At 42.7% G+C, this 20,054-nt stretch overlaps 1 protein-coding gene across 9 annotated transcripts in view; it reads right to left on the minus strand.

Annotated features, from left to right (window-relative positions):
- SPIN1 (spindlin 1) overlaps window positions 1-20,054 on the minus strand; it is a 94,170-nt gene that overhangs the window by 35,863 nt on the left and 38,253 nt on the right. For 7 of the 9 annotated variants that reach the window (XM_055272040.2, XM_063636297.1, XM_055272037.2 and 4 more), the window contains one exon: window positions 18,120-18,329. The exons of the other annotated variants lie outside the window; for them this stretch is intronic. In XM_055272040.2, coding sequence (XP_055128015.1) covers window positions 18,120-18,171 — 52 coding nt within the window. In that variant the 5' untranslated portion in view covers window positions 18,172-18,329. The remainder of the gene's footprint in view (window positions 1-18,119; window positions 18,330-20,054) is intronic. 9 annotated transcript variants of the gene reach the window in all.

Here is a 20,054-nt window from a genome sequence, read left to right on the forward strand (position 1 = left end):
GCCATCCTGTCCCACAAGGGGTGGGGGTGGGGAGACTGAGAAGCACAAGCAAAGGTCACAACCCAGGGGTACAAGCCTCATGAAAAGATTGACAGGCAATCATAGGACTACAGACTGCTTCCCCTCCCCAGTATACCTTACCACTACCTTGCTAAAGACCTATTACCACAGCTCCTCTTACCCAGACATCATCTGCGCCTTTCAACAAGAAATCACAGGCTTACTGAAATGCAAAAGCAGTATTAACACACAAAACAAGCATCAGAATCAGACTCAACTAGGCAGGGAATTACCAACTAGGTTTCTTAATTCCACCCAGACCAGGAATTTAAATGAACTGTGATTAATATGCTAAATCTCTAACGAGTAATACAGACAACATGAAAGAATAGATGGGACAATATATACAGAGATGGAACTTCTAACAATCAAAAAAAGCTACAGATAAACACTTTAACAGAAGCGAAGAATGCCTTTCAGAGACAGGCTTATTAGTAGACTCGACTGGAATAACCAAAGAACCTCTGAGTTTAAGGGCATGTTAATAAAACTTCCAAAACTGAAAAGCAGAGAGAAAAACCCCAGAATATCCAAGAACTATGGGACAAGTACAAAAGGCATAACTTGCACATTATGGAAATGCAAGTAGGTAAAGGAAGAAAGGAATAGAAGCAATGTAAAGCAAAGACTGAGGTTTTTTTGTTTTTGAGATGGAGTCTCGCTCTGTCACCCAGGCTGGAGGGCAGTGGCACCATCTCGGCTCACTGAAACCTCTGCCTCCCAGGTTCAAGAGATTCTCCTGCCTCAGCCTCCCAAGTAGATGGGACTACAGCCGTGTGCCACCACGCCCAGCTAATTTTTGTATTTTTAGTAGAGACGGGGTTACACCATGGTGATCGGGCTGGTCTTGAACTCCTGACCTCATGATTTGCCCACCTCAGCCTCCCAAAGTGCTGGGATTACAGGCGTGTGCCACCACACCCGGCCAAGACTGAGATTTCCCAGAAATTAATGCCAGACAACAAACCACAAATCCAGGAAGCTCAGAGAATGACAAGCCAAATAAATGCCAGAAAAAAACTACACCAAAGAGTATCATATTCAGCCGAGCGCGGTGGCTCACGCCTGTAATCCCAGCACTTTGGGAGGCTGAGGCAGGCGGATCACGAGGTCAGGAGATCGAGACCATCCTGGCTAACACAGTGAAACCTCATCTCTACTAAAAATACAAAAAATTAGCCAGGCGAGGTGGCGGGCGCCTGTAGTCCCAGCTACTCGGGAGGCTGAGGCAGGAGAATGGCGTGAACCCGGGAGGCGGAGCTTGCAGTGAGCCAAGATCGCGCCACTGCACTCCAGCCTGGGCGACAGCGAGACTCCGTCTCAAAAAAAAAAAAAAAAAAAAAAAGAGTATCATATTCAAACTGTAGAAAATCAAAGGTAAAGAAAAAAAAATCTTCGCCAGGCATGGTGGCTCACACCTGTAATCCCAGCACTTTGGGAGGCCGAGGTGGGTGGATCACTTCAGGTCAGGAGTTTGAGGCTAACCTGGCCAAAAAGGTGAAACCCCATCTCTACTAAAAATACAAAAATTAACCAGTAATCCCAGCTACTTGGGAAGCTGAGGCAGGAGAACTGCTTGAACCAGGGAAGCAGAGGTTGCAGTGAGCTGAAATCAGGCCACTGCATTCCAGTCCAGGTGACAGAGCAAGACTGTCTTCAAAAAAAAAAAAGACAGAAAAAGAAAAACATCTTGAAAGAAACCACCTTACCACAGAGGAATAAAGAATTACATGAGACTTCTCCTCAGAAACCATGCAAAACAAGAAGATAGTAGAAGGAACTATTTAAAGTCTTGAGAGAAAAAAAACTACTAACTTACAGTTTTATACCCTGCAAAATTACTTCAAAGGGAAGGAGAAATAAAAGCCTTTTTCAAACAAAAAGTGATGAAATTTGTCACCAGCAGACCTGCCTTGTAAGAAATGTTAAAAAGAAGATCTTTAGAAAGAAGGAAAATTTAGCTGGGTGTGGTGGTAAGCACCTGTAATACTAGCTACTTGGGAGGCTGAGGCAGGAGAATTGCTTGAACCCAGGAGGCGGAGGTTGCAGTGAGCCGAGATCGTACCACTGCACTCCAGGCTGGGTGACAAAGCAAGACTCCATCTCAAAAAAAAAAAAAAAAAGGAAAAGGAAAATATAGGTCAGAAGCTCAGATCTATATAAAGGAAAAACATTAAAGAAGAAATAAGTGAAAATAATAACATACAATTATAACAAAAATATAATATAAAAACTTTTATTTATTTTTTAGACAGGGTCTCACTCTGTCTCCCAGGCTGGAGTGCAGTGGTGCGATTATGGCTCACTGCAATCTCAACCTCCCAAGACTCAAGTGGTCCTCCAACCTCAACCTCCCAAGTAGCTGGGACTACAGGAATGCACCTTCATGCCTAGCCATTTTTATTTTTCATAGAGATGGGGTCTCACTACATTACCCAGACTGGTCTCGAACTCCTAGGCTCAAGTGATCCTCCCACTTAGGCCTTCCAAAATGCTGGGATGATAGGCATGAGCCACAGCATACTGGCCTGGCCTATTTTTCTTTTTTTTTTGAGACGGAGTCTCGCTCTGTCGCCCAGGCTGGAGTACAGTGGCGCGATCTCAGCTCACTGCAAGCTCCGCCTCCCGGGTTCACGCCATTCTCCTGCCTCAGCCTCTCCGAGTAGCTGGGACTACAGGCGCCCGCCACTACGCCCGGCTAATTTTTTTTGTATTCTTAGTAGAGACGAGGTTTCACTGTAGTCTCGATCTCCTGACCTCGTGATCCGCCCGCCTCGGCCTCCCAAAGTGCTGGGATTACAAGCGTGAGCCACCGCGCCCGGCCGGCCTGGCCTATTTTTCTTAACTGAGCAACAATGTATGTACACACACGCGCGCGCACACACACACACACACACACACACACACACACACGAATGGCAGCAATGATGATACAACCAGACTGGAGAAAGAATCAAGAATACAGCCGTCCCTCTGTATCTATGGGGGACGGGACCGGTTCCAGGACCCCCTTCAACACCAAACTCCATGGATGCCCAAGTCCCACATAAAAAATGATATAGTATTTGCATCTAACCTAGGCACATCCCGTCCCATATACTTTAAATCATCTCCAGATTACTAATAATGCCAAATACGAAAGCTATGTAAATAATTGTTATAATGTATCACTTAGAAAAAAAATGACAATAATGTACACGTTTATAGTATAGGCACAATGATGTTTTTCTGGACATTTTCAATCTGTGTTTGGTTGAAATCTACAGACGTAAAACCCACGGATACAGAGGGCTAACTAAATTTTATTGTCATAAAGTACACGGCACTACCCCTAAAGCAATATAGTATTATTTCAAAGTAGGCTTGGGGAGGGGGAGTTTTTTGTTTTTAGTTGTTTTTTTTTTTAAGAAAACAAAAAGGGGAGGGGAGGGAAAAGGGAAGAAAGGGAGAGGCCAGGCGCGGTGTCATGCCTCTAATCCCAGCACTTTGGGAGGCCAAGGCGAGTGGATCACCTGAGGTTGGGAGTTCAAGACCAGCCTGGCCAACGTGGTGAAACCCCATCTCTACAAAAATACAAGAAATAGCTGGGCGTGGTGGCGCGCATCGTGTAGTCCCAGCTACTGGGGAGGCTGAGGTGGGAGAATTGCTTGAACCCGGGTGGCAGAGGTTGCAGTGTGCTGAGACCACACCACTGCACTCCAGCCTGGGCAACAGAGCGAGACTCCATCTCAGAGGAAAAAAAAAAGGTAGAAAGGAAGCGAGAGAGAGACACAGACAGAGAAAGAAAAGAAAGAAAGTAGACTTGGATTACTTGTAAATATATATTGCAAACTACAGGGCAATCACTAAAAAAGTTTAAAAACTTAACTGGCTGGGCACAGTGGCTCACGCCCGTAATCCCAGCACTGGGAGACCAAGGTGGACGGATCGCTTGAGCTCAGGAATCCGAGACCAGCCTTTGTAACATGGTGAAACTCGGTCTCTGTTTTTAAAAATCGAAAACAAAAAATATCCTTGATATGCTAAGGAAGGGAAAAAAGTGAAATCATATAAAATGCTCAATTAAAACCAGAGAAGGCAGAAAAGAATGGAAGGCAAAAATTGGAAAAAAGAACAAGGGCAAAGAATAGATAATAGTAACATAAATATGACATGATATTACTCCACCTACATAAATAATCATTTTCTATGTTACTGATCTAAATATACCAATTAAGACAGACTCAGAGTGGATCAAAAACAAGATGCAACTTTATGCTAGATACAAGAAATCTACTTTAACTATAAAGATACACAGATTTAAAGTAAATGGATGAAAAAAAGATACAGCTTGCTACCAATAAGCAAAAGAAAGTGGGAAGCTATATTAATTTTAGAGAAAGCACAGTTTGGAGGAAGAAAAGTTATCAAAGATAAAGGGGGGCATTACATAAAACAAAGGTGTCAACTCTCCAAGAAAACAAAACAATCCTTAATGAGTATGTGCCTAAAAACGGAGCATCAAAATATGTGAGGAAAAAAAACTGATGGAACCATAGGAAGAGACAGATTAACTCCACTAAAGGTTGAGTATCTCTTATTCGAAACGCTTGGGACCAGAAGTCTTTCATATTTCAGAATATCTGCGTATAAATTGAGGTATCTTGGGAATGGGACCCAAGTTTAAACACAAAATTTATTTATGTTTCATATAAACCTTCTATATGCCCCTGAAAAGTAATTTTATGTAATATTTTAAATAATTTTGTGCATGAAACAAAGTTTATACTCATTGAAGTATCAGAAAGCAAAGGTGTCACTAGCTCAACCCATGTGGACAATCTGTGTTTGTTATCATCATTCCTGACACTGAATTTATATGCTACCAACAGGAACCATTCTCTTACACGAATTCACACATAAGTTCTTAATAGTAAAAAATACAGCATACCATTAATACAGTGAAAAAATAACGTGTTCAGGATATCTAAGCAGCACGGTTGCAGCGGCAGAATATCTGTATCAGCTATTAACAGCAACAAACAACAGCTTGCCTTTACTCTCCACCTACAATTCTGTGTTTTGTGTGTTTTATTTTTTTTAGGTGAGAAAAAAATACCAGAAGCAGTTCAGGGGCCAGGAAGTAGGTCCTTAGGAATGAGCAAGCATTCTACTGGATGGTGTTTTAAAGTGTTTCCTCTAGTCAACTGCCTCATGAACAAGTTTTTGTCTTAAAAGTCTCTCTTCGATCGTATAAATTGACATGGTTTCTTGTTGTGTTACAAATGCACCCTGCTCTAGTCATCCAGTAAGCCCATCACACATTTTCCCCATGTCGTCAACAGGCACTTTTTCTTTAGTATTAATGTCATCTTCATCACCCAATTGTGGAATCACGTGACTTACTGAAAAAGTTTCAGATGTTTAAGTATTTCGGATATTAGGTTTTTGGATTAGGGATGCTGAACCTATATTATGGTTATGGATTTCAACATCCTTCTATCAATAATGGACAGATCCAGAAGGCATAAAATCAGTAAGGATGTAGATGAACTCAACAAGCACCATCAAATCTATTTGACTATAGATCAAATCTAATCTATATATTTGATCTATAGTCAAATCTAAAGACTACTTCGCCCAACAGGAGCAGAATACAAACTCTTCTCAAGTTCACACGGAAAATACACCAAAACAGACCACATTATGAACTGTAAAACAGTTTCACAAATTTAAAAGAATACGAATCATACAGTGTATGCTGTCATACAACGATGTACTTAAACTAGAAATCAGTGACAGAGAGATGGCTGAAAAATCTCAAAATACATGGAGATTGAAAAACATGCTTCGAAGCACATGGGTCAAAGAAGAAACTGCAAGAGAAATTTAAATATATTTTGAACTAAGTGAAAATGAAAACATAACTTACCAACATTCAGCAAAAGCAGTGCTTACAGAGAAATTTACAGCAATTAATGAATTAATTTATAGCAATTAAAAATCTTTTTTTTTTTTTTGAGACAGGGTCTGGCTCCATGGCCCAGGATGGAGTGCAGGCGGGGCATGATCTCGATGCACAGCAAATTCTGCCTCCCAGATTCAAGTGATTCTCCTTCCTCAGCCTCCCGAGTAGCTGGGATTACAGGCGCGTGTCACCACACCCAGCTAATCTTTCTATTTTTAGTAGAGACAAAGTTTCACCATGTTGGCCAGGCTGGTCTTGAACTCCTGACCCCCGCCCCCCTCAGCCTCCCAAAGTGCTGGGATTGCAGGCTTGAGCCACCACGCCCAGCCAAAGAAAGATCTAAAGTCAATAATCTAAGCTTCTGTCTTAGGAAACTAGAAAAAGAAGAGAATATTAAATCCAAGATAAGGAGAGGAAAATAAAATTATAAAAATTAGAGCAGAAATCACTATAATTGAAAATCAAAATCAATAGAGAAAAATTAATGAAACCAAAAGCCAGTTGCTTGTGGAAATGCAAAATAGTACAGCCGCTTTCAAAGACAGTTTGGCAATTTCTTGCAAAGTAAACACACGTTTAACCATAAACCAGGAGTTGTGCTCAATATTTATCCGAGTTGAAAATATCCCTACACAAAAATCTGCACACAGATATATATAGCAGCTTCATTCATTTTGTCGTGTTGCTTCTTTCTTTCTTTTTTTTTTTTTTTTTCTTTTCTTGAGACAGGGTCTCACTCTTGCCCAGGCTGGAGTGTGGTAGCATGATCAGTGCTCAGTCCAGCTTCTCCCTCCTTGGCTCAAGCCATCCTCCCGCCTCAGCCTCCCGAGTGGCTGGGACCACAGGTGTGAGCCATCACGCTCCGCTACTTTTTGTATTTTTTGTAGAGATAGGGTTTTGCCATGTTGCCCAGGCTGATCTAGAATTCCCAGGCTCAAGAGATCAGCCTACCTTGACCTCCCAAAATACTGGGATTACAGGTGTGAGCCACCACCCCCGGCCTATAGCAGCTTTATTCAAAACTGCCAAAATTTGGAAGCAACCAAGATGTTTCTTCAGTAGATGAATGGATAAATAAACTGGTGCATCCAAACAGTAGAATATTTGGTGCTAAAAAGAAATGAACTATCAAGCCATAAAAAGACACAGAGGAAATTTATGTGCATATTAATTACTTAGTGAACAAATCCAATCTGAAAAGACTCCATGCTGTATGATTCCGACTTTATGACGTTATTCTGGAAAAGACAAAACTAGGGAGACAATAAAAAATCAGCACTTGCCAGGGGTTAAGGGTGAGAGAGAGAAGAATAATGGGAAAACAAGGGATTTTCAGGGTAGTGAAACATCAAGAATAAACCTTAATGTAAACTATGGACTTTGGGTGATAACAACATGTCAAAGAAGGTTCATCAACTTTAACAAATACACCACTCTGTGAGATGCTGGGGCAGAGATGGGGGAGGGTGTGCCGCAAATTTGTGAGGGAAAGGAATATGTGGGAACTCTGTTATTTTCCACTCCATTTTCCTGAGTACCTAAAACTGCTCTAAAAAAATAGAGCCCGTTATCTCTTGGCAACTCTACAACTGTAGAAAGATTGTAAGTTTAAAAACTGTTAGTCTAGACTTATTCTTCTGTCATCAACACTGAGCTAGAAAGTCAGGCGCTGTGGAGCACACCTGTAGTCCCAGCTACTCAGGTGGCTGAGGCAGGAGGATCACTTGAACCCAGGAGCTCAAGTCCACCCTGGGCAACACAGACCCCATCTCTTTAAAACAAACAAAACTGGGCTAGAAAACAGTAAGACGAGAGAGTAATATTGTCAATATTGAAGCAAAATGATTTTGAACTCTGAACTTCATACCTGGGTAAATTATTAACTGACAGTATATACATTTCCATACATATATGGGCTAAAATTTATATTTCATACACATCTTCTTTGGAAGTTATTGAAGGATACCCTTCAGGAAATAAGAAAAGCAACATAAACACATAGGATCTGAGAAACCATAGACATAATCTAGAAGAGCAGAAGGTTCCAAAGCAAGACTTATGTGATACAGGCTGACAGACCCATACAGGTGGGAGAGAGAGACCCGGGACTCAAGAAAAGCTGTTTCCAAGAAACTGACTCCACACAACAGAAGTGTAAGAAGGTAAATGACCCCATCACAGATTAAAGGTTAATAACTCTGATGTAAAAAAACCTGATGCAAGTAATGAAGAAAAATAGATGTAATATCAGAGAAAGGAAGGCCAAGTAGGTCCCTACAAGCCAAGATCACAAACAAAACTGCAGAGAGACAACATTTCTCACCCACAAGACAGACAAAACCACATATTTGACAACATATGTCACTGGCAAGACTGTGAGAAGAGAGAAACTCTTTACATATTTCATTGCTGGTAAGAATGCAAAATGGGCCTGGCGCCATGGCCTACAAAGCTCAGGAGTTCAAGAACAGCCTGGTCAACATGGTAAAACCCTGTCTCTATAAAAAATACAAAAAATAGCCAGGCGTGGTGGTGCATGCCTGTAGTGCCAGCTATTTGGAGGCTGAGGTGGGAGAATCACTTGAGCCCAGGAGGTCGAGGCTGCAGTGAACCATGATCGTGCCACTGCTCTCCAGCCTGGGTGACGGAGATCCCACCTCCAAAAAAGAAAAAAGAAAAAAAAAAAGAATGCAAAATAATACAAAGTCGATGGAGGGGAATCTGATGAGATTTCACAAAATTATACATGAATTGAAGATCTGACTCAATTCTATTTCCAGAAATTTATCCAGTGACACGACAGCAAGACATACTGACAAAGATAAGCTTTTTTTTTTTTCCTGAGCCAGAGTCTCACACTTTCCCCCAGGCTGGAGTGCAGTGGTGCGATCTTGGCTCACTGCAACCTCCGCCTCCTAGGTTCAGGTGATTCTCCTGCCTCAGCCTCCCAAGCAGTGGGGATTACAGGTACCCACCACCATGCCCAGCTAATTTTTGCATTTTCAGTAGACGTGGGGTTTCGCCATGTTGGCCAGGCTGGTCTCAAACTCCTCAAGTGACCCACCCAACCCACTTCGTCCTCCCAGAGTGTCGGGATTACAGGCATGAGCCACCGTGCCCAGCCCATTGTAGCTATTATCTGTAAGAGCAGAAGAGTAGAAACAACTCACATGTCCAGTAATAATGGATACCAAATGAATATGGTACAGCCACACAATGGAGTACTATTCATCCGTAAAAAACAATGAGGAAGAGCTCTCCATACTGCTAGAGCTGTACATACTGCTTAACACATTGTTAAGCAGAAAAAGTAAAGAAGAGTAAGTTAATGGGTACATATTAACTGGATACTGTTATCAGTTTGTCACCCAAAGGGGAGTTATACCACCCATCACTGACTTTCCAGTGGAAAACAGAAGATTCTTTAATATATAGCTTTATTATATCTATTTGTTGAAGAAAACAGAACCGTAATTTATAAAATAAACCATTCTATGACTCTAAAACAGTTAAACTATACTAAACCATAATATGCAAGAGAAACAAAATACAACCAAAACTGTTTAATAGAGGCTTACTCAGGCACATGTTCCAAAATAAGACCAACTATTTTAAGTGAACTTTGTGTAGACTCAGATGATCCAATGATAAAGACCAATGTCTGATCCAGCAGCTCATTTGAATTAGAAATTCTAAACCAATCCCCATCTACATCCTACTTCCTGACTTCCAACCCTATGACTCACTCCTCCCTTTGAGTTCTCACTTAACTATTGATAGGTTCTTGGAAACTGAGACTTTACACAAAACAATGTAAAGCAGGTCCTCAAACGCTGTCAGTTCAATGTTCAAAGTTGTTTCCTTATAATGTTGATGGGAAAAAAAAAAAAAACTGGTTTTTTGTTGAAGTCACAGTTTGCAAGAACTTATGGATGACATTAAGTGAGGACCTACGATATCTTTCTTTCTTTGAAAATTTCACTGAGAGTCCACCAAGGTGATACTCTCCTTGTTGCTCTGCAGATTTTATAAGCTCAGCTTGGTATGACAGACAGTCGTCTCTGGGGAGGCAGCAGGTAAAGAAATATGACTATGTAAACTTAAAAGAGAAATAAGAAAATATGAGAGATGAGTAATCATCATCTATGGAGGACACGTGACAATCCATCTCCAAAGAAAACACTTCAGACTCCCCAATAAGGCTTAGTCCAGGCAACAAGAGCCATTTCCTCACAGACAGCTTGCCATCATTTTGATGTCTTCCTAGAGGATCATCCTAGGATCAAGAGACTCAAGGAAAGCCTCCAAATGAAACAGAGACTAATAGCAGAGACAAAGAAACTCGTAAGCAACAAGGCTAACACTAGAAAGGCTGTTTTAAAAGCAATTTATAAGCAGGCACAGTGGTGCATGCCTGTAGTCCCAGCACTTAGGGAGACCAAGGCCAGTGGATCACTTGAGCTCATGAGTTCAAGACCAGCCTGGGCAACGGGGCAAAACCCCATTTCTACAAAAAAATACAAAAATTAGCAGGGCGTGGTGGCACTCACGCCTGTAGTTCCAGCTACTCAGGAGGCTGAGGTGGGAGGATCTCTTGAGCCTGGGAGTTTGAGGCTGCAGTGAACCAAGATCATGCTACTGTGCTCCAGACTGGGTGACACAGCGAGACCCTATCCCAAAACAAACAAAAAGTAATTTATATCCCCAGAAACATAAGCTACTTGTATCTATGAAATAAACAAGTATGAGAATAAAAAAGCTGGGTGCAGTGGTACATGTGCCTGTATTCCCAGCTACCTGAAAGGCTGAGGTGGGAGGATCTCTTGAGCCCAACAGTTTGAAACCAGCCTGTGTAAAAGAAAATGGCAGAGGAAGAGGGAAGGCACTTAGAAATTAAGTTGCTGACTGAAATAAAAAAAACAAAAAACAAAACAGGAAAGGTGGGAAAATATAAAGTCAATAAGCTCCCCCAGAGAATGGGAAAATGAGTCAGGCGCAGTGGCTCACGCCTGTAATCCCAACACTTTGGGAGGCCGAGGCAGGCAGATCACAAGATCAGGAGTTCGAGACCAGCCTGGCCAACATGGTGAAACCCCGTCTCTACTGAAAGAAAAAAGAAAAAATTAGCTGGGCATGGCAGCATGCACCTGTAATCCCAGTTACTCAGGAGGCTGAGGCAGGAGAACAGCTTAACAAGGGAGGCAGAGGTTACAGTGAGCCGAGATCATCGCGCCACTGCACTCCAGGCTGGGTGGCAGATCAAGACTCTGTCTCAAAGAAAAAAAAAAGGAGACGGGGTGGCTCACGCCTGTAATCCCAGCACTTTGGGAGGCAGAAGCAGATGGATCACCTGAGGTCAGGAGTTCGAGACCAGCCTGGGCAACATGGTGAAACCCTGTCTCTACTAAAAATACAAAAATTAGCCGGGGCAGTAGCGCGTGCCTGTAATTCCACTACTTGGGAGGCTGAGATAGGACAATCACTTGAGCCCGGGAGGTGGAGGTTGCAGTGAGCCGAGATCACGCCATTGCACTCAGCCTGGGTGACAGAGCAAGACTCTGTCTCAAAAAAAATACTGGGGGGGGAGGGCGTGGGGGGCGCAGGGGAGGGTGATGGAGATCAATCTAAGAGGCCAAATATCCAAGCAGCATACATTTCAGAGAGAAAGAAGAAAAACAGGAGACGGTTAAAGAAGAAACATAAAGGCTGGGCGCGGTGGCTCACACCTGTAATCCCAGCACTTTGGGAGGCCGAGGCAGGCGGATCATGAGGTCAGGAGATCGAGACCATCTTGGCCAACAAGGTGAAACCCCGCCTCTACTAAAAATACAGAAAATTAGCCGGGCGTGGTAGCGGGCGCCTGTAGTCCCAGCTACTCGGTAGGCTGAGGCAGGAGAATGGCAGGAACCTGGGAGGCAGAGCTTGCAGTGAGCCAAGATCGGGCCACTGCACTCCAGCCTGGGTGACAGACCAAGACTCCGTCTCAGGAAAAAAAAAAAAAAAAGGCAACATAAAATTCCACACTGTTACAGAATGAATCTATTTTTTTTTTCTGGACAGTCTCTGTCACCCAGGCAGGAATGCAGTGACACAATCAGAGCTCACAGCAGCAACTCCTGAGCTCAAAGTGATCCTCCCACCTCAGCTTCCTGAGTAGCTAAAACTACAAGCACACACCATCACACCCAGCTAATTTTTTGTAGAGAAGGGGTCTCACCATGTTGCCCAGGCAGTCTCACGCTCCTGGTCTCAAATGATCCTTCTACCTCAGCTTCCCAAAGCACTGGGTTTATAGTTTATGAGCTACTGTACCTGACCTAAAGGATTAATCTGAAGATTGAAAGCCTAGAACAATAAATGAAAAAGATACACACTAACAGGCATTGTCATAAAGTTTCAGAAGACATAAAAAGCCAATTCTAAAAGTTTCCAAAGAATGGGGAATAAAACCCACTGGACACACACAAAGAATGAGAAATAAAAATGACACTCAAAGCTGGGCACAGTGGCCTACGCCTGTAATCCCAGCACTCTGGGAAGTCGAGGCGGGTGGATCACCTGAGGTTGGGAGTTCAAGGCCAGCCTGACCAACATGGAGAAACCCTGTCTCTACTAAAAATACAAAATTGGCTGGGCGTGGTGGCGGATGCCTATAATCCCAGCTACTAGGGAGGCTAAGGCAGGAGAATCACTTGAACCCAGGAGGCAGAGGTTGCAATGAGCCGAGATCGTGCCACTGCACTCCAGCCCAGGCGACAGAGCTCTCGAGACTCCATCTCCAAAAAAAAAAAAAAAAACAGAAGAGAAATATTTGTTAAATTTGAGTAGTAGGTACATGAGCATCAATGACTAACATTCCTTGTACCATAAATATGATTAAAATATATCATAAAAGGGGCTGGGCATGGTGGCTCACGCCTATAATCCCAGCACTCTGGGAGGCCGAGGCAGGCAGATCACCTGAGGTTGGGAGTTCGAGATCAGCCTGACCAACATGGAGAAACCCCGTCACTACTAAAAATACAAAAAAGTTAGCCGAGTGTGGTGGTGCATGCCTGTAATCCCAGCTACTTGGGAGGCTGAGGCAGCAGAATCGCTTGAACCTGGGAGGCAGAGGTTGCAGTAAGCCAAGATCGTGCCATTGCACTCCAGCCTGGGCAACAAGAGCAAAACTCCATCTCAAAAAAAAGAAAAAAATATATCATAAAAAGGAAAATATTGCAACCTTTGCTAAAATACTAAAAATGGAGGCTAACACCAGGGGAAAACATGTGAAAAAAAAATTTACCATATACCCTAACAGTACTTGTTACCCAATGTCATTAGGCATAAACTGCTACTTAGCAACCAGTTAAATTTCAACATAATTATAAACGTAAGTTATTTTCAAAATAGAAATTCCTGATATGTGAATGAGATAAAGAAAATATAAAATTATTACTTTCAAATATTTCCTCAATCATTCACCCTCTATGTTAAAGACAGGTACTGGGGGTCATGGCAGATGTTGGAAGTTGTCTACCAATCTATTTACCACTGTAGCAGTTTTAAAACATAGCCACAAATTCTTTGCTACCTCTCCCATCAAGTATAGTGTCTATGCTCCCTCCCTGGAAACTTGGTGAGCCTTTGTGACTGCCTCAATGAATAGAACACAGTAGAGGTGAACCTGTGTAAGTTCCAAGGCTAGATAAAGGCCACACAGCTGTGACAATTTCTCTTAGGGATACTATCTGGAAGCCTCCATATAAAGGTTCCCATAAGAAAAGAGATGCCCCAGGAGGCCAGGTGGCTAAAGCTCCAGGCTATTTAAGTCCTATCGGCCCATGGGAGTGAAGAAGCCTTTGAGATGACACCTGCCTGAGGGCATAGCTGAACCACCTAACCAACTCTGAAATGCCTACCTGGGCTTCTTGCTGCCTGAGACAAAACTCTTTTTTGGTGATTTTTCTTTCATTTGCAAATAGACACATTGGTAACTGATACAGGGACTTAAAAGCAGCAGAGCATTTGTCTATGCTAACAGGAAGAATGATTAAAACTCTATTTTATAAACCACACTGATCCTGGGGTCAGCAATCCTTCCAAAATAGGGTATACTTCTGTAATACCGTGAAATATATATATTTGGCCTTCCTCCCCCTCTTGACTTACAGCTTCCAATACCCTTGGAAACTCTGGAATGGTAAGTGTCTTCTGTATGCTAATGGGATAACCAGAGACAGCTTCAGGATGGGAACTGGTCTCTAGTAGGACCAAGGCATGACTAGAGGATCAGGACTTTCAACCACCCACTGTTATGGGACAGGGGCTGAAGGTTGAGTTGATCATCAATGGCCACTGATGTAATCAATCATGCCTACACAATGAAGCTTCCATAAAAACCACAAAAGACAAGGTTTAGAAGAGCTTCCAGATAGCGCAACACTATCTGGAGGTTCCTGGAGGGGGGTAGATGTGCCAATGCCCCTTCCTGCATGCCTTGCCCTATGCATCTCTCCTTCTTCCATCTGGCTGTTCATCTGTATCCTCTGTAATATCCTTTATAATAAACTGGTAAAAGTTAAGTGTTTCACTGAGTTTTGTGAGTTGCTCTAGCAAATTAATTGAGCCCAGGGACAGGGCTATGGAAACTCCAATTTACAGCTGTTCAGTCCAGAAGTTCCAGAGGCCCAGATATGCATCTGAACTGGCATCAGAAGTAAGGAGCGGTCTTGTGGGACTGAGCCCTCAACCGATGAGATTTGATGCTGTATCCAGGTGGAGAGTATCAGAATTGGATTGAAGTGAAATGACATCTGCTGCAGAAATGCTTGATTGCTGGTGGGAAGCAACTCCTCCCCTTCACACATTTGGGTGACCAGAGGTGCTGTGTTGTATTGAATTACATAAGAGAATAGGTGGAGGGGCCAGGCGCGGTGGCTCACGCCTGTAATCCCAGCACTTTGGGAGGCCGAGGCGGGCGGATCACAAGGTCAGGAGATCGAGACCATCCTGGCTAACACGGTGAAACCCCGTCTCTACTAAAAATACAAAAAATTAGCCGGGCGAGGTGGCAGGCGCCTGTAGTCCCAGCTACGCGGGAGGCTGAGGCAGAAGAATGGAGTGAACCCTGGGGGGGCGGAGCCTGCAGTGAGCCGAGATCGCGCCACTGCACTCCAGCCTGGGTGAAAGAGCGAGACTCCGTCTCAAAAAAAAAAAAAAAGAGAATAGGTGGAGGCCGGGCACACTGGCTCGTAAATGTAATCCCACACTATGGGAGGCTGAGGCAGGAGGACTGCTTGAGCTCAGGAATTGAAGACCAGCCTGGGCAACACTGCAAAACCCTGTCTCTACAAAAAAATTAGCCAGGCTTGATGGCACACACCTGTGGTCCCAGATAGTCGGGAGGCTGATGCAGAGACCACCTGAGCTCAGGAGTTCAAGGCCGCAGTGAACTATAATCATACTACCACACTCCAGCCTATGTGAGAGAGAGGGACTCTGTCTCTTTAAAAAAGAGAGACAGCGAGAGAGACAGAGAGAGAGAGAGAGAGAAAGAATAGGCAGGAAAAAACACGTTGGTTTGTTTTTCTTGTATCTTCTTACACAACATTAAAAAATAACCTCACAGACTCTTATGCTAAAATATCTAACACGCCAACTAGGATTTACACAGAACCTATTTTGTCTTTAAGCCTATGCCATATGCTATAAAAAAAATCAAAGAATAAGAAAATGTAAGATCAAAGTACTTGTTAGGATTAACAATCTCCCCCTTAAATAAAATCTTTTGGTTTAGTTCCTTCAGTTACTTATACCATATTACACACCACTTTACTCAGCCTGCTAGGTTCCTCACAAGATGACTTCAAAATCGATAAAGAAAATAGCAATGTTTGGCCGGGCGCGGTGGCTCACGCTTGTAATCCCAGCACTTTGGGAGGCCGAGGCGGGCGGATCACGAGGTCAGGAGATCGAGACCACGGTGAAACCCCGTCTCTACTAAAAATACAAAAAATTAGCCGGGCGCGGTGGCGGGCGCCTGTAGTCCCAGCTACTCGGAGAGGCTGAGGCAGGAGAATGGCGTGAACCCGGGAGGCGGAGCTTGCAGTGAGCCGAGATCGCGCCACTGCACTCTAGCCTGGGCGATAGAGCGAGACTCCGTCTCAAAAAAAAAAAAAGAAAATAGCAATGTTCACAGCCATGAAAAAGAATGAAATCATGTCCTTTGCAGCAACAGGGATGCAGCTAGAGGCCATTATCCTAAGTGAACTAATGCAGAAAGAGAAAACCAAATATTGCATATTCTCACTCATAAGTTGGAGCTAAATCTTGGGTTCATGTGGACATAAATATGGAAACTATCAACACCGGGGACTCCAAAGGGAAGGAGGGATGTAGCAAGAGCTGAAAAACTTCCTGCTGGAACTAGTATGTTCACTATCTGGGTGACAGGATCAATAGGAACCCAAACCTCGGCACCATACAATATACCCTTGTAACAAACCTGAACATGTACCTCTGAATCTAAAATAAAAATGGAAATTTAAAAAAAGAATGAATGTTGAATTTGGAATGCTGTATGCTGTACATATATGAACACTGGAAAAGGAATTACTATTTCAAATGACAGAGACCTGGGAGGCTGCACCAGTCAATAAACACCTGGCAGCAATTTTTTCAATTAACAAGAAGAAATAAAAATATCTTATTCTAAACATTATGATCAATAGTAACACTATTAAAAGTGCCAGGCAACTACCTAAACATTTGACTGACATCTCATTTAGTCCTTAACCCCAATAGGTCCATTAATAGTCCCATTTTTTGGCCAGGGGCAGTGGCCCACACCTGCAACCCCAGCACTTTGGGAGGTCAAGGCAGGAGGATCACTTGAGGTCAGGAGTTCAAGACTGGCCTGGCCAACATGGCAAAACCCCATCTCTACTAAAAATACAAAAAAATTGGCCGGGTATGGTGGCTCATGCCTCTAATCCCAGCTACTGGGCAGACCAAGGCAGGAGAATCGCTTGAACCCAGGAGGCAGAGGTTGCAGATCACCTGGAGCCAAGATCGCTGGGCGACACAGCGAGACTCCGTCTCAAAAAACAAAAAGAAAAAGAAAAAGAAAAAAAAGTCCCATTTTTTTAGATGAGAAAAACTAAGGCTCAAGAGGACTAAGAAATGTGTCCATCTTTATACAGCTAATAACAGCTAGGATTCTGAGTAAGCTCTCATATGCCTTAAACTTCAGTCATCACCAACCCAAATTAATCTTACTGACAAATATTAAATATTTAGATGAATATTATCTTTATAAAAGAGAGGCTAAAATAAAGATAAAGGGTACTTAGAAATCTTAATTCTTGTGGTTTTTCTACAACGGAACTCCAAATATTATAGTAAATAAATAGAAGAAATTGTTCTAAATCACTTAAGTTTGTACTATTAATAATAATTTTTATAGAATAATTCTGATTCATTTGTCAAAGAACCCTAAAATGTTCTTTTTCAACGTTCAAATATATGTCTGAAATGGAGAAGAATGCTTTTCAAGTCCCAAAGAAAGTATGACTTACCTATTTTATAGGGTATTCTATAAGATTTTGTTTATCCTTATGGGGGGGGGCGCTAAAAATCAGGCAAAGACTAACTTCCACTCAAGTTATACTAGCTATGTGCCACAAAAATAAGAATGAATGTAATTTTTATTAAAATTTCCACACCAATAAACTTCGTGCAAGTAAACACAAGAAATTCCAAGTTTATCCTTCTTCCTAAAAGCTGCTCTCAGTATACTAAATCTCACTAAATCCAACTCATGTCACCTCACCTTAACTCTTCCGAAAAAAACTCCTTTTACTATAATCCTATTAACAGATATTTACAATTCACTTGCTAAGTTTACTAGACATTTATAACCTGCTAGAGGATTATACAGAAATTTCATGTGACTACTTCCCTTTCAAGAAACTTAAATCTGCTTCTTAATATATGCATATGTGTATAACATACTAGAAATGACAAAGTTTTTCACTAGCTATTATGTGGAAGTACCCAATTTTACACTTGTTCGAAATGTATTATATTAAAGTATATATTTAAATATGTGTAGAACCGCAATGCCTACCTGCATCAGCTCTGGACCGCTGGCCAGGTGTCTTTCCGAATGGGGTCTTCATTCATCTGTATTTAAGTGAGCAGCGGAGCTGCTGGACTAGGGTGAAAATTCAATATTCTCCAATTTGAAACTTTTCACAGAATGTTAGCGTTCTCATTAATCCACCATCCAAGTGTCTTTTTTACGAGTTCAGCAAAAATACGTGAAATCACAAGCACTCTGTAAAATAGTGAAACAGTTCATTACCAGAGCATCAAGAGAGCAAAATTATGCCTAGTGAGCCATTAAACATAAAATTTTAAGCAAAAGTATTAGCTAAAGTGCATTTTGTCCCAAAGCAATTTAACTGTATTCCCTAAGACCTGGGTTCTTAGGAAACGACAAAGTAGAAAAGAGAAAAAAAGGTGATAGACTCTTTAAAAAAAAGAAGCCTGGGACATGTGCAAGACCCAAAAGTGAAGTTCTTCCAAGATCAACTGGAACACAATACAGCTGCTGTCTGGCATCCCCATTATTATCCTAAAGCATCCTGCTGCTAGAAACCAGAAAAGGGTGGATGCTGGGATTTCACAGAAGATTTAGACAGCATGGCCCATCTCTCTAATGGGACACAAAGAACCAGAAAGTGGGGGGTGGGAGACAGGGGTGTAAGGTCACTGGGGAGGCAGAGTGGAAGGACAGCACGGGGGCAGCACGGGAAATCATGTTCAAGACAGAGTAACAGCAAGGCTGAAGATCAGTAGGCCAGGGTCTTGGGCAGGAGAAAGAATTATAGCCAAACACGTCTCTGCGTTTCCCTTTCTGCTCACAAGCTTCCAGAAACTAAAGAAAAAGGTCGAGGAATTTCAGTGGAGCCTCAAAGAAAGTTCCTCACCCATGCAAATGCCAAAGACATTTTATGGAAGAAGTGTATCTTTTTTTTTTTTTTTTTTTTTTGAGACGGAGTCTCGCTGTGTCACCAGACTGAAATGCAGTGGCGCAATCTTGGCTCACTGTAACCTCCGCCTCCCGGGTTCAAGTAATTCTCCTGCCTCAGCCTCCGGAGTAGCTGAGACTACAGGCGTGCGCCACCATGCCCAGCTAATTTTTGATTTTTAGTAGAGATGGGGTTTCACCACGTTGGTCAGAATGGTCTCAATCTCCTGACCTCGTGATCCACCTGCCTCGGCCTCCCAAAGTGCCGGGATTACAGACGTGAGCCACCGCGCCCTGCCAGAAGCAGTGTTATCTTTTAAACCAAATTCAGTTCCTAGAGATAGAGCAGGTCTGTCTCACCACTCAATGATCTAGAGAGACTAGGCCTAAGATGAAGGTTATCAGGACAACTAGTTGCTTACTCACCTTTCCCTGAGAGCCTATCCAGCTGCCACATCGAATCTCATATCCCTCTTTTCCCTCATTAAACTCTCTTCCCACTAAGACCTATCGAATGGGCCCCTATTACTCTCTTCCCCCAGCCTGCCCAAACCTCTCCAGAAGGTAAAGTCGTTCTTCAGCAAAGTGCAGTCTACTTTGATCACATGACCCTACCACCAATAGCTCCCCCAAAAGATAGTTGTTTGTATTTCTCACCGCACACCCTGACACAATCTCTCCCACCCCAATCCTCACCCTAGAAGCACATGCCATAACACTAGTCATAATAGCTATCCCTTTGTGTTACTTTTCTACCTGTGAATCTTCAGTCATCTGCACACATTTGTTGAAGATTATGGTATCGGCTTTACTTCTTTTCCTCCATGATTCCCATCAACATTCTTGGCAACCTCAACATCCAACACATATGATCCATTCTACCTCCCGCCTGGCTCTTAGACACCACCCCTTCAAACCACTTACCCTACACTTCATCTATTCTCACAGTCCCAACATAGACCTTTTTCTCAACAATAACTGCAATAATCCCAAAACCTTTATTTCAAATATCTCATACTCAAAACCATC

The sequence above is a fragment of the Symphalangus syndactylus genome, chromosome 3 (genome assembly GCF_028878055.3).
Source record: "Symphalangus syndactylus isolate Jambi chromosome 3, NHGRI_mSymSyn1-v2.1_pri, whole genome shotgun sequence".
NCBI lineage: Eukaryota > Metazoa > Chordata > Mammalia > Primates > Hylobatidae > Symphalangus > Symphalangus syndactylus.